General features: G+C 43.0%; 2 protein-coding genes across 2 annotated transcripts in view; one reads left to right on the top strand and one right to left on the bottom strand.

The window, feature by feature from the left end:
- Nucleotides 1-5,488: 5,488 nt before the first annotated feature.
- On the bottom strand, nt 5,489-8,041 carry LOC308333731 (tetratricopeptide repeat protein 27-like; the record flags this gene model as incomplete). The annotated part of the gene is made up of 1 exon (XM_080790199.1): nt 5,489-8,041. The coding sequence occupies one exon, from the start codon at nt 8,039-8,041 to the stop codon at nt 5,489-5,491; it is 2,553 nt and encodes an 850-aa protein (XP_080646325.1).
- Nucleotides 8,042-19,733: 11,692 nt separating this feature from the next.
- Nucleotides 19,734-21,826, top strand: part of kcnk3a (potassium channel, subfamily K, member 3a) — a 45,163-nt gene continuing 43,070 nt past the window's right edge. Inside the window, exon 1 of the mRNA XM_080791234.1 lies at nt 19,734-20,105. Coding sequence (XP_080647360.1) covers nt 19,823-20,105 — 283 coding nt within the window. The 5' untranslated portion in view covers nt 19,734-19,822. The remainder of the gene's footprint in view (nt 20,106-21,826) is intronic.

The raw sequence follows: 21,826 nt of genomic DNA, 5'->3' as shown, positions 1-21,826 counted from the left end.
CTCTCTCTCTCTCTCTCTCTCTCTCTCTCTCTCTCTCTCTCGAATGCAGTGTGTGTGTGTGTGTGTGTGTGTGTGTGTGTGTGTGTGTGTGTGTGTGTGTGTAAATAATATCCTATGTAGAGTGTGTGTTTTTGCATGCGAGCACATGGTATGCACAAATAGGCCCTACCATGGTATCGAATAGGGCGTCAGTGGCCTAAATGCATATCAAACCAGGGGTCCTTGAAGTGCATGTGCACTGCTGTAGATTGCATCTCTGCAGTACAGCAGAGCACATACAGCAGTCCCTATTACGCAGAAGAGAAGCAGAACGATGACCTTTTGAACCTATACACACTCAGCACTTGTTCCTATCACACGTTCCTCCTCCACTGTTGTTCAAATCCTAATCAGGTACATGAACCGCTGACACCCTTTGATTCATTTTCATTCATGCATGTATAAGTACTGTCACACTGCATGTATACCGTACGTACAGACAGCCGAGGACAAGGAGAGTGGCTTTAGCCCTGCAGGCCCGCAGCCCACTATGAGCACATAATGTATTGGAAGGAGCTGCCGTGTGCATGCGCTGTAAGAATGCATCAGCTGACAGTTATAAGCACATCTGCCCCTCGAGAGCTACTACTGCAGCCACTTGTGAGTTGAATAATTCATTCAACTTGGGACCGTACTCACCACAAACGTATTGATGTGATGGTCGACGGTCGTATGTATCGGCTCTACACGCCAGTAGATTCAGTGTCACTAGTAGACTGCACGCCAGTAGTTTTAAAGACATGGCAACATGTCATTTGAAACGTCGGAGATTCAAATAGACGTTTCCTGAATAATAACATTAAGAAAACATCTAATAAATCAGGTTTTGTGATGTCAAGAGTGGAAGCAGTCCGCTCTGATGAACTCACCCACTCACCCAACTTACGCTCTGTGTAAACAAATACTATGACGAGAATGATATCATCAAATATCCTTTAGACCTGAGGCGGATTCCACAAATGCCTTCTAAATCATCAACACTTTTTTCAAAAATGTTCAGAAATAGCAGATGTACAAGCTTGCAGCGCGTCACAAATGACACAGATGCGTTACCGGTATTAACAGATTAATATCATATTTAACAGTAGAGAGGCTTCTGTAGTTTTTAATGCACACATGGCATCCCCCTAGTATCCCCCTTCACATTCAGAAGATCCCGTGATCCTTTGTGGCCAGATGTAGTTTCCTGGGGTCTATAGGACTATAGTAAATAATAATCGCTGTAAAATGTAAAAAAAAATAACAATGTTCGAATGCCCCCGCCCCCGTCAAAAATAGCAAATATTACTAAAACGAAAGAAAGCAGCAAATGAAAAAAACACTCATCTTTTACTTTCTCTAATAACAACCTAAAACATGAAACTTGGTTGAAAAAATAAACCCAAAGTTGTCCTTTAAGCATTTTATATACGGTATATCTATATACGGTATAACATACAGTATTGTGGGTTTGTATATTGGCAAATTTCGCTATATCTGAAAAATGATTGAAGGCATATTTAAATTTTAGCCTGTAATGACTGAGTAATCGCACGTAAAAAAGCTTTTACTAATGCATTCATTCCTTTCAGTCAGAAATGTTTTGCTTGGGGTTTTGACCCGGTGACACCGTATGTCTTCTAAACAGGAGTTTTACGTGTGTTTCCAAGCATTAAACGTTGTTTACATTTGTGTTAGATAAATATTTGAATAAAACAGGTCTTTAATATGAGTTATGATGGGCCAAGGAAGTTACTGCAATGCTTATTTTCCATCTACACGTCAAGCATGTGAATACAACACAACCTTAAGACCAGTGGTGGAAAGTAAAGTGCATTTATAGTACTCAACTACTGTACTTTAATTGAGTCTAATTTCCACTGCTTTATACTTTATAAAGCTGTATACTTTATACACAAACTCAAAGGGAAATACTTTTACTACACTTATTATTTCACAGCTTAGTTACTTACTGTAGTTACTACTTTCCAGATGTATTACAAAACACAAGCTCTATTGTGCTATTTTCCAAAAAGATTTCCAACAGATTATTATTATTATTAAATACTACATTTTACTTTTGTATATTTTGATACCAATACTTTTGTTCTTTTACTCAAGTATACGTTTTGATTACAGGACTTTTACTTGTATAATAATAATAATAATAATAATAATATGTTTGTTTTGTGGTATTGCTACTTTTATTGACTAGAACTTTAAACTTTTGGAGCACCACTGACCACTCTCGTGGTGGAGATCAGTAAAGGTCTACCTAAACGACAGACATCCAGACTTTACTTGTGGAAGTGTTGTGGAAACTAAAGCAGTCATTACAAGGTCCACGTTTTGGCGTCTGAAAAGCTGAAGGATAAATGTCCCTACACAATACGATACTCCTGACAAATAACTCATCGCGTGCAACTTGACCTGCAACGTGACCTGCCTGGACACACCTGGTGTGTGTGTGTGTGTGTGTGTGTGTGTGTGTGTGTGTGTGTGTGTGTGTGTGTGTGTGTGTGTGTGTGTGTGTGTGTGTGTGCGTGTGCGTGTGCGTGTGTGTGTGTGCGCGTGTCTGGTCCCCAAAGGGATGATTACGCTTTGGGTCAAAAGGTCATACAAGAGGTGTGGGAGTGAGCAGGCTTTGCAGCCCCTGCAAATTTGTTTCATTTGCTTTGTGAAAAGTACCTTGGACTTAAATGGGTTGGACAAATCAACATTAATCGTCTTAACTTCGGGATCGTTAGATATTAACAATGAGGGGTCATTGGAGGATTTTAAAGTGCTCTGATATAAAACAGTGTGAGCCTCCCATGGCCATACTGTATATTGTATTGTTGTACAAGTTGAATTGAAACTAGAATGATGCAATTAGCAATTGCAAGTGTGTGTTGAAAACCCCATAGACCCCATGGACCCATAAACCCCATAGACTCCATACTGCACATATGTCAAACTCAAGGCCTCATGGGGGCCAAATCAGGCCCATGAATTAATTATCTTTGGCCCGTGGGATGATATTTAATTAGTATTAGAACTGGCCCTCTGGTATATTGCACGGCCCACCACCATAATACTACAAGTCCTGCTTTGTGAGGATCATAGAACAGGAAACTGAGCTTAATAATAATGCATTTTCAGTTTTAAATGCATTTACTTTTTTGCTTTTTGCCTTGGACGTCCTCCTGCTCCCGTGTGTTGAAACACAGTCCGGCCCTTGACTTCTACCAATTTCTTTATTTTGGCCCACCGTGTATTTGAGTTTGACATCCCTGCCATACTGTATATGCCATGATTAGTCTTTCAGCCCTAGTCTCAATAAACGATCTCAAGTAATATCAAGTTGTGGTTCCTAGCCTTGTGAATTTGATGTTAGGGTTCTTTCTGATTAGAACATCTGAACATTAATTTACTGATGCATTTAGTTTGTGTTGTAGAGATTCATAATCCAGCAGTAGTGTGTCAGACTCACTTCTGACAAACAGGCACCCACTACGACTATACAATGTGGCACCGAATACGTCATAGAGTACTGTGGCACCCACTACGGTTTTATGTATTTAATTTGTAATGCTACAGACGTTTGTGCACAGCAACACTGTTGAAAACAAAATATTGCATTGTGAGGTTGAGCTTACAGGCCCCTTTTGTCAATCAATCACCTTTAACTCAAGTGACAGATTCCAAAAATAGTTTTGTATATATTTAAATTAAATATTCTTGTGATCTACCTGCACAGCCTTTGTGATCTACTGGTAGATCGCGATCTACCTTTTGGGCACCCCTGCACTACGTCATAGAGTACTGTGGCACCCTCTACGACATAGTATTTTGCCATTGACTTGGCCTGCCACATTATGTCATGGGGGGGAACACACAAAGCCACGTGGAGCATCTAGCGCCGCACAAAAATCAATTAACTTAACGCTTTGTGCCTGTGTCAATGGAGGCCAGCTGATTCACACATCATTTTTCACTAAATGTCGAGTCATGTCACTGAGGGTGAAACTGCACAGTCAAATTTGCTGTGTTATTTATGGGTTGTTGTCAGAGGCCTGCAGAGCTGGATGAGGGTCAAGGACATCTCTGTTGAAACACTGTCGCCCCACGTTACGCCCTCTGTTTATAGTGGGATTCAATGGATTGGATATTTTTGCCTTTTCCACTTTCCCAGACAGTGTGAAAGCTGGCAACCATCTGGCGAGGAGGGCTGAGAAATAGAGGCAGGCAGGCAGGCAGGCAGGAAAACAGACAGGCAGGCAGACAGGCAAACAGACAGTCAGTCTCATGTCCAGTCAGCAGATTAATTTCCCAGCAGGAACGCTAAGGATGTGTGAACAGCCTCATTATGGCGTGTCAGCCATGTCACACAGGGGGATCGAGCCCTGTCTGTCATTAAGCTTACTGTACTTCCCAAAATAGCTTGTAGATCAGCTATTTTCAGGCCACAAAGCTCTTGTACCATGGAGCACAAATTAGGCTCATATCCAAGGGGACTCAACTCAAATAGCCTTGCTCTTATTTATATTCAGATTATTCACCCTTATTCATTTTCTCTGATGAGCTATGTTACTTTGTATTTATTGATAATCTGACATGAACGAAACTTCAAGGGGTATACCACTCATTTTCAACAACACATTTCAACAACTATGTCATTAATATACATTAGAGTTGTGTGGAAATACTTGGTCATGACGCCATTGTTACTTAAATTCAAAACCAATAATGTAATTTAATTTAATAAAGCCTCACTATACAGTATGTAACCTTAATACATTTTAATTTTGTACAATCTGTAGCTAATTTGAATTCAATTGAATTGTATTGTATGTTAGATATGTTAATACAATATAGTAAGCCTTGCCAAGCCATAAGGCCCATATAGGGTAGGAGCCTATCTCCTGTTTCTGTAGCGTGAGACAGTTTCCCCCTGGACATGACGCTAGTATGTCGCAGGGACCCCCAATCCAACCCTTGATACTTAGTGCCAAGCAGGGAGGCACTGGGTCCCATGTTTCAGAGTCTTTGGTATGCCTGGGATTGATCCCCGAACTCCCAGTCCCCGGGCGGACACTCTAACCACAAGGCCACTGAGCTGGTAATACAATATAACTCATATACAATTGATGTTGTATTTTGTCCCCCCGCTCTTCTATTGAGACATTTTGATCATTTTGGTCATGTCTCACCTAGACACAGGATCTGACACGAATTTTGAACTGATGGTCAATATTCAATTTATCCCAGAGAAAGCAGGCAGACTCTATTAGCTAAAAACTGCCAGAACGTAAGCAACTAAACCGGGTTCAAATCCTGGATACAAAGAGGAAGTTATAGTTGCTTTAACCTCTTCAACCCTGTCAATTAATGATTCTTCCGACAATGAGCTGGCTACTGAAGATTTGAGACCATTTATCTGACATAATGTTTTTCCGGTAAGGAACATTTGTAATGGAGAAAGTGCATGTCATTCTGATTGGCTACGCAGGGCGCCATTCAGGCTCTGCAGCTCTGCGATGAGCTGCTCCAGCTCTGTGACCCTGTCCCCCAGGTTGTCACTGAGCTGTCCTGTGGTCACTTCAGTGTACGTTTGCTTGGCTTTGGTGGCCAGACACCTCAGACTGAGGCGTGTGGAGGAGAGCATCTGTAGAGCTTCCTGGGAGTCAGCCATTTTCTTGCTGCACCCGATGGCGACGTGTCCCATGTGGACGGCTCTCTTTATAATGTCCTTGAAGGTGGCAGTGTCCTTCTCCCAGCCGCTGACCTGGACTTGGCAACGGTGAGCTTTGGACAGGAACTGCAGTGCCTTTTCATTATCATCTGGGTCAGTGCTGTGGCCATCGCCGTACAGCTGCGCATACATCCGCCACGTTTGGGCGTCGGAGCTGTGGCGGGACGTGACACGGCCCATGAGCTCTCTGAGTTTGGGGCGGAGAGACGCCATCTGCTCGCCGCGGTTATCCTTCAGGTTCTCCACGACCGCCCGCACTAGAATCTCCAGAATCTGGTTATCTTTGTATTTCTCCCTGAGGTCCATGAGACGGTGGTAGGCCGTGGCGGCTTCTCTGAACTCCCCGATGTCAATGCACACGCCGATGAAGTTCTCCCAGATCTGCCAGTGTTCAAAGTTACACTTCAGGGCTTCCTGCAGGGTATGGAAGGCTTTGTCCTTCTTCTGAAGGCGAATGTAAGCTGCAGAGAGGTTGCTCCAACCCTCTGCGTTATCTGGCTCCAGTCTCACGCACCACTGAAAGGCCTTGGCAGCACCCTCACAACGCTCCAGGGCAAAGTAGGCACAGCCTAGGGAGAACCACACCCCGAGCTGTAAGGCGTTGATGCGGACAGACTGCTCAAAGCAGTCGACGCACTGCTGGAACTCTTTGTTGCGCATGTGCAGCAGGGCCTTGGAGCGCATGGCGCGGGCACTGCGCCCACCCGAGAGCTCCCACGCCCGGTCGTAATACTGCTGCTCCCTCTTGACATCCCCCAGCAGACAGTACAGACTGGGAGTCTCCTTCTTCTCCAACTCCCTCCGCAGGATCTCCTCTGCCTTGCCATGTTGACCTATTCTCTCGTAGCAGATAACTGCATCTTCCCACAGTTCCAGTTTCTCATAGATGAGCAGAGCCGAGCTCGTACAGCCCAGGTCTGTCAACAGGCTGGCCAGCTGTTTCTGGACGTCCCACCTGGGCGGAGCCTGACAGCAGTAGAAAACCTTGAGGCGTTCAGTCACGGGGCAGCTCTTGTCTTCAAAGTGATCCACTATGGTCTGGGTTTGCTTCATGGCTCTTTCTACCCGCCGGGAGCTGCCTTTCTCCAGCTTGCTTCTGAGACAAAGGGCTGTTAGCTCTATGGCCCAGAACTTTGGCTGAGACAATATGCTAGTTGTGAAGGCCAGGAGTTCCTCCTCAGTTAGTCTATGGACTGGGTTGTTCTTCTGGGAGTCAGTGCAGACACCCAGGATGAGAACCTGCTCCTCAGCACAGAGGTCAGGTAACTTGTACCGATCTGGCTCTGCTAGGTTGACCTGGTTCAGCACTGTGTCATCGTGCAGGTCATTGTCCTTTGGCAGGTTGGCAACTGGGGTAGGGGTCAGGGTCAGTTCATCAGAATCTGCCAGAATGGGTGAATCATCCTTCCGCTTGACTGCCAGTAGGAGCTGTGCCAAGAAGTTCTGCTGGAACCGGGTCCGCTTCCCGAGTGCACCAGTCATTCCCATCTCCAGACCAGACAGCTCCTGGGCCTTCTGGATGTGTTCCTTGGCATGTTCGTTTTCATAGTAGGCCAGGTGGGTGTAAAAACACTCCAGGTGGAACTGGATGGCCAGGTTCCTGTGGCGTCTGTCCGAGAACAACATCTCACATTTCGTCACTTTCTCCATGCTGCTTTGCGCCAGGGTGAGAAGCTGTTGGGAGCAGGCCTCCAAGACCTGCTGGTGAAGTTTAACGTAGCGCAAGGTCCACCAGGGCAGTAACTGGAGGCTGTCCATCTTAGAGGAGCAGTTGTGCAGGAGGACTCTGGCCAAGAGGAGGAGGAAAGGATTCGCCACCAGGCTGTACAACGACTCTCCGTCCAGAAGCAGGCTATTGTGAAGTGCATCAGTCAGGTCCTGGGGCCGGGGGAAGGAAGACAGCAGAGCTGGAGGCAGCAGGTCACGAACATGGATGGAGACAGGAGGACCGGTCCAGTTACTCTGGGCAAACAGGTGTAGGCAGGCCACCGCCAGAACCATCACAGTTAGCTGCCTGTTGGCCTTGTCGCACTCTGTACCTTTAGCCAAGAAGGCCAGGACCCGTCTCTCCATGTAGGCTTCCATGTCCTTTATGTCACCGCAGCTGTCATCTCCTCCACCCATCAGTTCCAGCATCTGGGGGTTCAGCAGCACCGCCTCAAAGTCCCCCTCTATTAGTGACTGTAGCAGCGGGCCAACAACGCCATCGCTGAAACGCTCCTGCTTCCATCCTGTTGTCTCGCTGGGTGTTAAAAAGCCCCGGAGAACTGCGATTTCTACGTCTTGCATCGGCACTGAACCACTGTGTGTTTCTATAGGGAACTTATGTGACATTAGGATTCTCCAGTCAACATGGTTGGGTTTCAAAGTTAACAATTAGAGACTTAATTTGATATGCCAATAGTGTGTAGATATTAGTATTGACTGACTGTAATCAGGAACTGATCTGCTCTTGTGACGCATGGAGGATTGTTTAAAGAGTTTTGGGGAGCCTTTAAGGCAGGGGTCTGCATTGTACATACATGTTAGCCTTGCCCAAATATGAAATTCAGGGTTAGACATGCCCAAATATAGGGTCCATCCACAATAAGGTCACAAAGAGTCAGCCATGCCCAAATATGGTTGTGGTAAACTCCACAATAAGGTCACAAAGAGTCAGCCAGCCCAAATATGGTTGTGGTAAACTCCACAATAAGGTCACAAAGAGTCAGCCAGCCCAAATATGGTTGTGGTAAACTCCACAATAAGGTCACAAAGAGTCAGCCAGCCCAAATATGGTTGTGGTAAACTCCACAATAAGGTCACAAAGAGTCAGCCATGCCCAAATATGGTAAACATTGTAAAGATTGTCTATTTCACATTTTCCCTCCTATGTCCAGCTTTTCATGTATGTGCATGTATGTGTCATAGTGTCTATTTTACGTCATGATGATGTATGATAATAAGAGCGACCCTCACTTCACACAGGTGTGATTTATTGCATTTGTTTAGGGAGTTATTAAATTGGGAACCACTGAACTAAAGCAAAACCAAAAGACTCAACAGAGTCAGACTAAGGACATGCCCAAGCATGTCAATGAACTGAAATCAAGCTGTGATCCTATGGGGTTACCTATAGACATAGAGCATCAATGATTCATGGACTTTGACCGGACGGAGTTGAAGCTGGCTGGGCTGAAACCGAGTCCACAGTACGTGAACTGTTCACCACAAAACTTATGCTGGACACCTCTGTGGAAAGTGACAAAGCTCCAACAGGAATGGAAAGTGTCAGAGGTGAGACAGTGAAAGGCTGATAGCGAAGGCTGCCCCAGCCTGTGTGGTTTCTGGTGTAGAGGGGCGGGTGCCGGTGAAAACAGGCGGTGGATCCTATTGGTTCACCGATCTGAGCGCCCTTCCCTACACTCCCCGGTAGACGACAGCGGAGAACACCGACATCACCACATTTAGACTGTTATTGGTTAGCGAAATAAAAGTTGACTCTCAGTTCCAGATTTTTCAATCGGTTTCCCCAGGCTTTTCTTTTCTACCCGAATGCGAACGAAAATAAAAGCCTGGCTATCTGTTGACAAACAGCTAATGTACTACTGGACAGGGCTAGATTAAAGCTGATCGAACACCTCTGTCTGCATCAGTGACGATCTAATCGGAGAACACTTCCATTTGCGTTAGAGCCAAGACGATCGGTTTGGCCGATATATTGGCCATTTACTTGACTTTCTTTTTATGCCAGCCGCCCAGGCCCGCTGATATGAACGTAAAGGAATTACTTAAAGTAATACTTCAATCCCCCTGATTGTCATCTGTCTTGATGAATGGAATAAATTGAATAAATTTGAGGTCCAAGATTAACAACAGCAAAACTATGTACTGTATATTGAACAGGGCATGTTGTTCAAGTTACCAGTTACTAGTCTGAAAAAGTAACTAATTACTCTACTAGTTACTAAATTATGAAAGTAACTAGTTAGTAGTTACTTTACTTTATAAAAAATAAAGGTTTACATTTTTTTATTATACACATTGTTTTCAAGGAGAAAATACTCTAAAAAAAAACTAAAAAAAGGAATAGAACTATGCCAATAGGATACTAAATAGTTTTAGTATGTTGACCAATCATCATCATTATGAGGACGTTATGCCCTGTGGAAGCCACTTTCTCTTTCTCATGTAGAATGTGTTTCACCCTGGGAGTGCACTCAGCGCACCATGACAGTTTACATGACGCACTGGCAGGAGAAGGGGCGGTTCTTTTGGATTACATTATGTAACGTGGGTAACTACTAACTCACCCATTGGAAACACAGTAACTATAATGGCGTTACTGAATGGGAAAATGTAAAGAGTTACGTTACAAGTTACAGCAAAAAGTAGTTTCTTTATGTAGGCCTAAAGTAACTTCATGTAAGGGCATTAGTTCCAACACTGATATTGAAAAGCCCTTTATAAACTCCAACACAACTCTTACATTATAGTTTAGTCCAACATGAACAAGTATCTTGTATCCAGCCTGTGTTCTCTTTACTTCCAATACACAGCCTTCTCATGGAAAGTCCCAGTGCGGTGTGTTGGGCCGCTACTCTTTCAATATCTACTGTACTAAATGACATGCCATATATGCAAATGATGAATGTTGTATTTATATAGAGCCCTTTCTCCAAGGTGCTTGCATTACATTCACCCATTTGCACACACATTGTGAGAATAGGCTTGTTTTGAAAGGAAAAAAAAAACTAAAGTAGCATGCCACTAATAATGATGATAATCAGCTGTGCCATATCATCCAAAGGCCTATTCAATTAACAGGTTCAGAGGAAAATGTGCTTGGTGTCTCACTCGATAGGTAGTTATCATGGGAGAATTGTACTAAAGTTAAAATATGAGAAGGTATAAGCTATATGTGTGGAGTTGTTTTCACTTTGCATGTTCTCCTCATGTCCCCTAGGGTAGGTCCTGGTCTCTATAGGACCTACGGAGGGGAAAGGAACTGATTAGAATAACATGTTCAAATCCTTCCATGCGCTACGTCCTAGTGGGGAAACTCCCCCTGTCGGGTGATAAGAAGCGGCCTGCTCACTCCTCATGCATTGAAGGAAGCATGCATGAGCTCAGTTCGGGGTTCTCCCCACAGGTTGTTGGCAGAGGGAGTATAGACAATTGGCACTGGGTGAAAAAATGGGTTACAATATATATAGCCTACATATGAGAAGGTAGATATCATGAATCAGAAGATGCTCCTCTTTTCTTACCCCAGTCTTTAAATCAACTACAAAGGATTCCCGAGCACGGCACGGCTGGTGCTCTCCGCTCCAAGTGGAGAACAAATCTTGCATACATGTATGTGACAAATAGTAGGACTTTAACTTTTTAGAGTGCTAGTGACACAGGCCCTTTTATATCTAATTGGGTGTAGCCAGAAAATCTGTCTAAACTACTGTAGCTCAAAATAATCCCAATTTAGTGGTGTCACATGCTGAAAATAGCTGATATACAACCTCACAATACGTCGCACCCGCGACACTTTGTGAGATTGTATATCGGCTATTTTTTGTGTCTCATGGGCATGGCTCAGAGTACAGGAGAGGTTGCTATTCGATTTAATTGTCTGGGCTCACAAATAAATTATGTGAGAGATCAACAAAGTGACACTATACCAGTATCATGCAGGTTATCAGGGGTCATCTAATTACCAAAACCATAAAGTATGCAGTCTGCAGATCTGTAATGGATAGGGCGAATAAATTATCATCTACTGTATGATTATCCAGCAAGGCAAGTTTAAAACACCAACAACAACAACAACGACGACGACGACGACAACAACACTACCACATTAACCTAATGTTAATTAACCATAACAAACCTTATCAACCACAATGAAATGCAAATATGCAATTCGACCTGTTGTGATGCTTTGTTTTTTTTATTTACTTTACTTTTAATTCTTCTGAACGTGTTTATATTAAGACTTGTTACAGGGTAGTGTACATGTGTTATGTGACTTGCTAATTTGTTTTTGTTGTTTGGATCCCCAAAAGACTAGTTTCTACCTGGCAGCTAACATGGATCAAAATAAAGAATACTAACAAGTATTTCTTACTAAAAATGGTGAATTAAATTGTTGTGTGGAATGGTCATTATTTATATAGGCTAGAACTAAGTATCTTTATACTGTATCTTTCTGTCTTTGTCAGATACAGTAATGTATTCACAGTATGTGACTTTCCCCCATACCCAGAACATTTTTTACTTTTTTTTAATTAATAATCTAAATCTGCAAAGTACAGTAAAACATTCCAAAATTTCTTGTGAAATAAAAAGTACTACAGTAGTAATTATAAAGTATCATATCAAGAAGTGAGAAATACTTCAAAATTGTGTGCAGTACGTGAGTAAACGTGATTCGTTAATGTCCACGAGTGATGCACATCTTATACTTTAGCCTTAATGACGGTTGTGTCATTGTGGAATGGAATAGGACAAAACGGGCAGCCTTGGTCACGACCAACACACATCACTGTCTACGTCAGACATATATTACATAATATTAGAACATACAGTACATAGGCAATGACATATGTGACAGTGTGCATTAGAGGTGATGGCTGAATAATTGAAGCCCGTTGTCTGTATATGTCCTTGGCATGGTGGTGGACCAAGTGAGTACTCAACCCTCTGTACTTGAGTCAAAGTATACTCCTGGTCACCAGTGAAACTTTCTCTGTCAAATTTGTCATTGGGTTACCGTAAAAGTACTGCAACAATGTGCTTTTTAATATGTGCATTCAAAAGCACAAAGTACATTTTCTTTTTATTATCAATGCATTGCTATATTTCTCCTGATCCTCCTGAAAGTTTTCAGAAATTCCCCCCAGAATCTCAAAAATACAATATTTGTCTTTGAAATGGCTAAGCATGTAATAAATACATACACAATCACATACTCAAGTAAATTATGTACCTACAGTAATCAAGTAAATATATACTAGTAAATATACTAGACAGTCCACCACGGGTCCCTGTCAATACGAGAGAGCAGCGCAGACAGCAGCATAGTCGCTGAGGTAATTTGAATCCATATAAATTAACCTTAATACCTTGATGTCTTCAATTACACTGAAGTAAACTGAAGCAATTAAGCCTCAAGCTTGGTTAGAGCGGTTAGAGCATATGCCTTTCATGTGTCAGGTGGTGGGTTTGAATCCTGCCTGGGCAACGGGTTCAATCATGGGTTCAGATATGAGTCTCCTGAGGAGGTGGATCGTATCATATCCAACTACCAGTAGATGGCTGCAGCTGGGTGGACTCGTTCGCCTTGTTACAGAAGTCCCTTTGGGACAAGACACTGCGCAACGACTCTGTTCATTAAGAAAGGCAAATGTGTAGATTCTTTATTATTCTTTTTTTTATTTTTTAGCTTTAAGTTATTTAGCCTAAGACCCAGCGTGCACAGTTGCAGCTGCACTGTGCTCTGGATGTTATGTAATTTTTCACCTGTACACTCGTTATATAACAACAGATAAATGAAAGAAAAACGCTCCTTTAATGCAATTTTGTGTGGTTTATCATAATATGCCAGTCAATTAATTAACAGCCAAATTAATCACATGACTTAAAGCGCCACTTCACCCCTTTTGTAACCAGATCTTATTTGAATTATGTTTTGGACACAATAAATACTTTCTTGCGGTTTGTATGTGTGTAATATTTGTTTTTAGATATTTTAGTCATGACGCCATGTTCATGACCAAAATGTGGTTTCACCTCCTTCCTGGACTACAAGTCACAGTGCACCAAAGCATTATGGTCATTGTAGGAATTCAGCAGTCAAACCTTAGTCAAAAACTAGTCATTATCTTTCTGGCCATATAAGTCGCACATTTCAAATTATGCTACTGCTGCAGTTTCTTCCAGCGGTGAAATGTCCCTTTCAACCTGTATGCTTCATTGACTCGGGTCTCCCAGGGGTTTATTTCTCTCTCCTGTTCCCCTCCACACTGAATATCTTCACCAAAAATAGCTAATCTAAAAACTCACAACGTGACAATTGTGGGCGTGACATGCCCAGAATAGGGACGCTATAGTATAGAGGGTTCATGTGGGTAATTAATTAACACAATTAATCAAGACAATTAACACTGCCTCCTCAAGAAAGAGATGTAATGAATTCTGAAATGAACACATTCCATGCAGAATCCTTTAGAACCAAGATTCACGTGATCGAGTGACGTCTCCCAACCTAACCTATGACTAAGGGAGCAGAAATAGCCACCAGTAGCGTGTCACTGCCTCCGTACATGCCACCCTGATATAGGGACAGGTACGGTGGCAACACAGCTAATGACGAGAACAGTGATTCTCTTTTCCTACACCCATCTCAGAGTTACAGTATACCATTTGGACCTCTGGTGCTCCCCGACCCTGACATTGAGAACCAGTGAAATGGAACAACCCATCTGCCCCTTCCACCCAAACCCATTGGAAAGTTGTTGTTTTAGAATAATTAGAATATCCAATGACAGGAGGCGAGGCAGTGCAAATGACGGACAAATGAAAGGCTTTAATTGGATGTCAGTGGGAAGCATGGAGGCAGCTATAGCTGAAGGGCACTCAGACAGGGCACCCAGACAGTAGCGTCAAGAAGCGGAAAGATGCTGCTTAGAGCAGGCGTCTTTTCCGGGTTTTTAAACAGCTGGGTGGATGGAAATGACGCGTGTGCACGACTGCAACTTCACACGTAGGCAAAAAACTCTTTGCTGACGCGTCAAGTTGCAGCCACCAGCTGTTTTAAAACCCGGAAAAGACGCCTGCTCTAGGCGACATCTTGACGCCTCTTGACGCTACTGTTTGGGTACAATGATACTCAGTCGTGACAGTTTTCTGTCCCATGAAGGGAGGGACTTTGAGGCCATCTCTGGTCTGGCCCCATCATAAAATTTCCGACCTATATACACAAGCCATATATGTACCAAAGCGCAATTTGAGATTTGAAGCTCTCCTACACATCCACCAAACTTCACATTTTCCTAAAAAACAAAAACAAAAGTTGATTCGCATTCAGAGCTCCGACTCCCTGGAATGCTCTCCCTCTCTAGAGATCAGGCTTTCAGAGTCTGTGCCCCCGGTTCAAACTCACCTCTACAAACCTGTGTTTTAACCTATTGTGTCCTACTGCATTGCTGTGTAATGTTTTCTCTTTCTCTATTTTTAATGTTGTTATTTGTATTTTATTCTCTATTTTTGTTGTGTTTTTGATTCTCTGTGAAGCACTTTGCAACTCTGTTTTGAAAGGTGGTAGTAATAGCATTATTTACTCTCAGTAGGTGTGCTGAAAACACTTTACTCTGCAGCAAAGATCACGTTTGCTCAGTTTCTGCTGAGAGGCAACGTCAGAGTCACACGTGGCACCGGCCTAGGAGAAATGAATGTAACGGTCGTTTGGCCAGGTGGCTGAATTGTCTCTGCGCGTCAGAGGACACTTTTCAAACAGAATGGCCCAAACAGAAGACCCGCTCAAGTGAAAGAGCATGAATCACATGGCTACATCACAGTTTACCTGCACACACGCTGAGACACCCTGCTGGGTTCCCCCTGTATTCAGTTAACCTGACAGCTGACAAACAGTGACACGAGGAGCACTTCTTATTGTGGGGTTGCCTCCAGCATAGAAATACTGTAGTGAAACAAGGAGCATGAGTTTTTGTTTTCCATGTATTTGTTCCAAATTCCAATGTTAAATGAAAAAACCAACAGCTCTAATGGGGCATTCTGTTTCGTCATGGTACTGTATGTGTGTAGTAGTATGATAGCATCGATTGTCCAAGTGCTTGTGAAGACATGACTGTTGGGTCTACAGTTGGTAACAGGAAATTAAGACAGCTGATGACATAATCTTGAGTTAACTTCCTCCTTATACAGGCCAACGTTTCCATTGCAAGTACGACATAGTTGTGTAGTTCTGCCTATACACACTGATGAAGATTTGACCCCCACACGGACCCCCCGGGACACAACACGGCTCACTGGAACCGGGCCGGCACCCTGGCCGTGTTCCTGGGGGTCTACAGTACATTACAGTATACAGAGCACAGTACAGTACAGTAACTATAAATCACACAGGGGTGATTTTATGAAACAAACACTTTGCAGATAGAAAGAGGATAATTCAAGCTTTTCGTACAGCCGCAATGTTGATGAGTTGGATGTTGTTTAATACAATCAGATAGGACTTTTCTGTTTGGATGAATGAGCTGTCAATGGGAAGTTGCACCTCGTTAGCACCTTGATGGCAAGATGGCAGCGTAAGCATAAGGTCAATTGATGAATTGACTCCGAAAAAAGAATCACAGAAGAAAGGAGCTTCTTTCTATGGCTTTACTTGGATATATGTGCAGTCTACAAAATACACATCTCTTAGAATCATCATAGTCAAACCAATTATCAAATTATTCTTACATAAAGCAACATACTGTTCAAACCTATCTACAGTAGGTACAGAACAGCCAACAGACCACCATAAAGTAGCCTATAATCACAGTAGATTAGCACAACATAGACAATATAACGGCATGACGATAAAATATCAAAATCAAAACGCCATTTTCTACAACAAACAATTAGACTTTTACCGTTTACCGTCATATACACAGTCAGAGAGGAAAAAATAAAACATTGCTCCTCATGTCAAACAAAGTAAAAACTGAGCATGCATGCTGAACCTAATAATTCATAAGTGAAGGCCTTGTTGTGTCAACGAGGACCTTCTTACTGTAAACTCAAACCACTTAAACCCTGTTCCTGTTCTTTGTAATGTTGTGTAAAGAATAGCAAAACTATCCAACCTACAAGCTCCGGGTTGAACCTGACAAAAACGTTGATATACACTGTATCTCATGTACAATGCATTGGACTCTGTTTCACACCCGAATGTCTAATCTCATGGTAATATCTGCTGCTACAGTATGTTAACCTACCTATACCGAAGTGCTACCAGCTTTACGTCTAACCTTATTATGTACCTTTTGTCTAACCTGTACATAATATACAGTACCAGCTGGATATACAAGATATATCTTAGACTTTTGCATATCCTTAGCTGAAAGCAACTAAAACAATGGAGCTTACACACACACACACACACACACACACACACACACACGCACAAGCGCACACACACACACACACACACACACACACACACACACACACACACACACACACACACACACACACACACACACACACACACACACACACACACACACACACACACACACACACACACACACACACACACACACACACACACACTTTACACCTGTAACCTGTGATATGATAATAAAGATGATGATGATTCTGTTTCCGAAGCTCAAAAAGTATTGCATTGTGACATGTTGTGAGCTTCTAAATGTGCTATTGGAGCCATTTCTGAAAGTTTTGAGATATATTTTTCGAACTTTCGAACCTAGAATGACATATCCCTAAAGTAGGGACAAGAGGTTGAATGTGTGGGTAATTAACATTTTAACTTTTAACTTTGTGAGATAATGAAAGCAGTGAAATGAAATAGAATTCAATCGATTAGAGAGCACTTGATGTGCCCTGGCTTGCACTCAAAGATGCATTACCGTCATGCCATGCAATTAACTAGTGCTTTGCAAAGAACAGACCGTCTCACTAGAGAAATATAGAGTGCTAACATAAACATAATGTGAAGGGCATTGGAGGGATAGTCTTAAATATAAGAAACATTAAATTAATTCACTCTCAAGTTTGAAAGTTTGCCTGCATTTGGTAAAGCTAAGGTCAATATTAAGGAGTGTGAGGTCGGAGGGAGTGAGTGAAGCTGATTAATTTGTGTTTTTAAGAGCCAGAATAGCAGCTGGATCTTGTAAAGACCTGGTATCGGAAAGTCTCATGTTGAATATCACTCATAAAAAGAGAAGCATTTTATGGAGGGTCACTGATCCCCACGCTGACTGGGAACATCTAGGCCAGTGGTTCTCAACCTGTGGGTTGGGCCCTCTGGTGGGCCATGAGGATATTGCAGGTGGGCCCCCACAAAATTGTCGAAACACTAAGATGTTAATGATAATATGACATGAAAATAAAAAATCACACACGTGTGAACTGAGTGTTGCAATCCCCCCCCCCCCCTCTCTCTCTCATTAGAGACACAGCACTACCCCTCTCTCTGTTTCTGGCACCCCCTACTGCTATTAATAAGTCACATACTCGTGCTCATTCAGGTACACAAACAGGTACATACACGGACATTGCTGGTTGTAGGAGTGGTTGCACCACTCAAAAATAAACTATGTTATGGTATTTCTTCTTAAATAGAAGCTTGAGTACTGTCACTAGATGTGCTCCACTGATCCATGCCAGAACACAATCAATGAATTGACCATGGTAATAAACATGCTCTGAAAACGCATGCAGTCCACCCATCTGACCACTTAACACAGTGTTCAGATGTAGCCTTGCATAGCCAGCCTTCATCTGCCTTTGCCGTTTGCAATGCATATTGCCCCAGGCAGATTAAGTCTGGCCCCTCTCAATTGTGGGAGGACTTCATGGCCGAAGTGGTGACGAGCCAACCACATTAACTTTGTCCGGAACCAGGCTATAACCAATCAGGGCCCAGTATGCAAATACGGGCGGGACATTGCGGAAAAGGTCTGATGCTGAGAGGGACGAGACTAATATCCATGCGGTGATATTAGTATTGCTATGCGAGGCTAGTTCAGATGGTCGTCGTGGACGATGTCCACGACACCCAGTACGAAGCATTCATTTAAGCATTCGAAACATGCAAAGAAAAATCGCAGCGGTCTCAATTACAGTCAAGAAAGACATGGATCATATCACTCCAGTTTACATTGGCTCCCTGTCTTTCAAATTAGTGTTTTAATACTGTTGTTTTTAGCAACTTTGAATCTTATGAGGCTAAGAAAACGACCCACACACTGACAGGAACTTGCAAAAAATGTTGGTCTTTGAGAAACAGTGCTTTTCTTTGTAATTCAAAGATCCTCTTTTTATTATGCACTTGTACACTGTCCTGTCATTTATTGAGGGTTTTATGTATTTTCTTGTGCTGCACTTGTTACTTTATTATTGTATTTCATCTGTTTTCTATTCTTTTAGCTTTTTCTTAAATTAAAATGTCCGGCTTATAATGTGTTTGTTTTGTTTTTGAATTGCTTTGGAATTGAAATGTACTGTACAAATAAACATGCTCCGAGCTGCATGGACAGCATTCTTTCCAACATCACCATCTACAGCCGTGGTTCCCAAACCTTTCAGCCGTGACCCAAAAGAGAACTTATATGTCTCCCCGGGATACAAACTAGTGAAAATAGCAGATCTACAAGCTCACAAGCTTGTACATCTGCTTCTTAAACTACGTCTTAAACATTAGTTTTATGGAATAAATTTGATTATTTTCGTCTGGATGTCCCCCAGGATAAATTGGCCCGCGAGCCAACCTTGGGTTAACTAACTATAACTAACTAATTAAAGTAACACGCACACGCGCGCGCACACACACACACACACACACACACACACACACACACACACACACACACACACACACACACACACACACACACACACACACACACACACACACACACACACACACACACACACACACACACACACACACACACACACAAAATACAAAATAAATGCTGACTGGCGATTTTATGTATTTATTTATGTTTTACCTGTTAAAAACAATCAATCAATTAGAGAGAGAGAGAGAGAGAGAGAGAGAGAGAGAGAGAGAGAGAGAGAGAGAGGTGGGGGGGATGGCGGGTCAGGGGGCGGAGGGATGGGGGGAGGGGAGGGGTGGTGCTGAATGAACAGCTCCGACAGACAGACAGACAGTCATAAGCGGCTCCTCTGTCCATAAAGTCATCAGACAGTCTCTCGGCGCGGCGGTGAACTGACCTCAGTTAGTTCTAGCCATGAACCAGCCGAGTTCCCCGTCCTCCAGATCCACCAAACTTCGGGAGTTTCAAAAAGCCACCGCCGCCGCCTCCGGATCACGACCCTGACGCCATGAAGAGGCAAAACGTCCGGACCCTCGCGCTCATCATCTGCACCTTCGTCTACCTGATCGTCGGGGCGGCGATCTTCGACGCGCTGGAGTCGGCCAAGGAGAAGACCACGCGGAAGGAGATGGACGCGAGGAGGCGAGAGCTCCTCAAGACCTACAACCTGAACGCCAGCGACTTCGACGAGCTGGAGCGCGTGGTGCTGCAGCTGAAGCCCCACAAAGCCGGCATGCAGTGGAAGTTCGCCGGCTCCTTTTACTTCGCCATCACGGTGATCACGACTATAGGTAAGATTATTTTATAGGGTTTTTAAACTTTTTGTTTTTCTTAATCTCAAAGAGCCTCATAACTCCGAGAGACAATTGCGGGTCCATTTGGTTCCATACACTCTCAGAGTTATACACACCTGTAAAGGGTCCATTTAAATTGGAATTCCCCCTAATTATCCCTGAAGGTCCCTTTGTTTAAAATAGGCTATCCACTGGTGGTGGAAGCCTGCAGGGACTGCAGTATCATACTGAATTTTCACCAAAGTATATTATATATATTATATAGTTGGCTGTGTTGACAATAATATAGCCTACTGTCTTATTCAGGCTGAGTCGCAGCAAAAATTGGCCACATGCTCATGTTTATTTACAGTAGCAATCAGCTGTGTCCTGAGGGACGGGTATTGGAAAAACGCTACCTTGCCAAAAGTCATTGGTGCTAAACAAGCCTTATTTGGAATTGTAGACCTCATTCAACAATCATCTTAAAAGTATTTGTCTAGGAATTGTGTTAGTTTAAAGAGTGTTTTTCATTTATTAAACAGTAGGCTAAAGACGGTTACAGTGCTGGAATAAATATCCAACACACCATGCATGATGCATGTCATCATAACTCTCTTTGAAGCGAATAACCCTGGAAGTGCAAAATGCCCCCCCCCCCCCCCCCCCTCCCCCCCAAAAAAAAAACATCACAGAGAAGACTTTGAAGTGCCAACCGGCCACTTATCCTATATTCCTAAGAAGTGTCCCATTTGACTTCCCAAATATATAATAATGATGTCATGGTCTCAGCCAGATGCCAGATTGAGGAAATATCAATGTTTCAGCAATCTGTCGAATCTGTCCTCTTTTCTTCATCATATTTTCCAAGTCTTATTTGAGTGGTTTACATTTGCATTGCATTTAGCAGATTTTCAGGACCCCCAGTTTGATATGCATTAGGCCATGGACCACCAACTGATACACATTTTTGAGTGGTGCAATCACTCCAAGGAACAGCAATGTCCTGTTGGTTAATGTGTTGGTTAATGAACACCAGTATGAGTACCAGTAGGGGTGCCATGCAGAAACAGAGAGAGACAGTGCTGCACTGTTGCCCGCTAATGAGAGAGAGAGAGAGAGAGAGAGAGAGAGAGAGAGAGAGAGAGAGAGAGGGGAGGGGGGGGGGGGGGGGAGAGAGAGAGGGGAGTTGCACCACTCGGTTCACACACGGATGTGATTTTTTTTAAATCTCTGGGTCCACTGTAAAAGTCACAAACTCTGAGAGTATATATACACAGAGCCATAAGTAAAGGGTTAATTTACTATTATGTGTTTCAAATATTTGTAGAAAATAAAATGAAAATAAGCTTTCATTACTATTCCCCTTGTATTATTAATAATAATAATAATAATTGTCATAATAATTGTCATAATAATAATAATAAATTAAGCACATGCACAGATCTCCTTTGGTTCAAACAAATTAACCACTTTCCGTCATCGGCTATTCTGTCCGAGCGTTCACCCTTGGCGGAATAGCCTATAGGTTTCAGGTGGTTACGAATCTGGAGGTGTATTATTCACCTTATGTCTGGTTCATGCATTTTTGTCCCCTCATTAACGCCTATCAGCCTACCATCTGTGTTCCTAGCCTTATCATCCACCCACCACCTGAGTCACCCACACTGCTCTGTTTAGTGACCGGGACAGTTGCCAGGGGTTGACCTGACGTGTAACCTAATCATACGCACGCCGCT

This window comes from Protomyctophum bolini (genome assembly GCF_963924005.1).
Source record: "Protomyctophum bolini genome assembly, chromosome: 19".
NCBI lineage: Eukaryota > Metazoa > Chordata > Actinopteri > Myctophiformes > Myctophidae > Protomyctophum > Protomyctophum bolini.
Note: the sequence above shows the minus strand (reverse complement) of the source record. Positions and strands in the feature narration are given on the sequence as shown.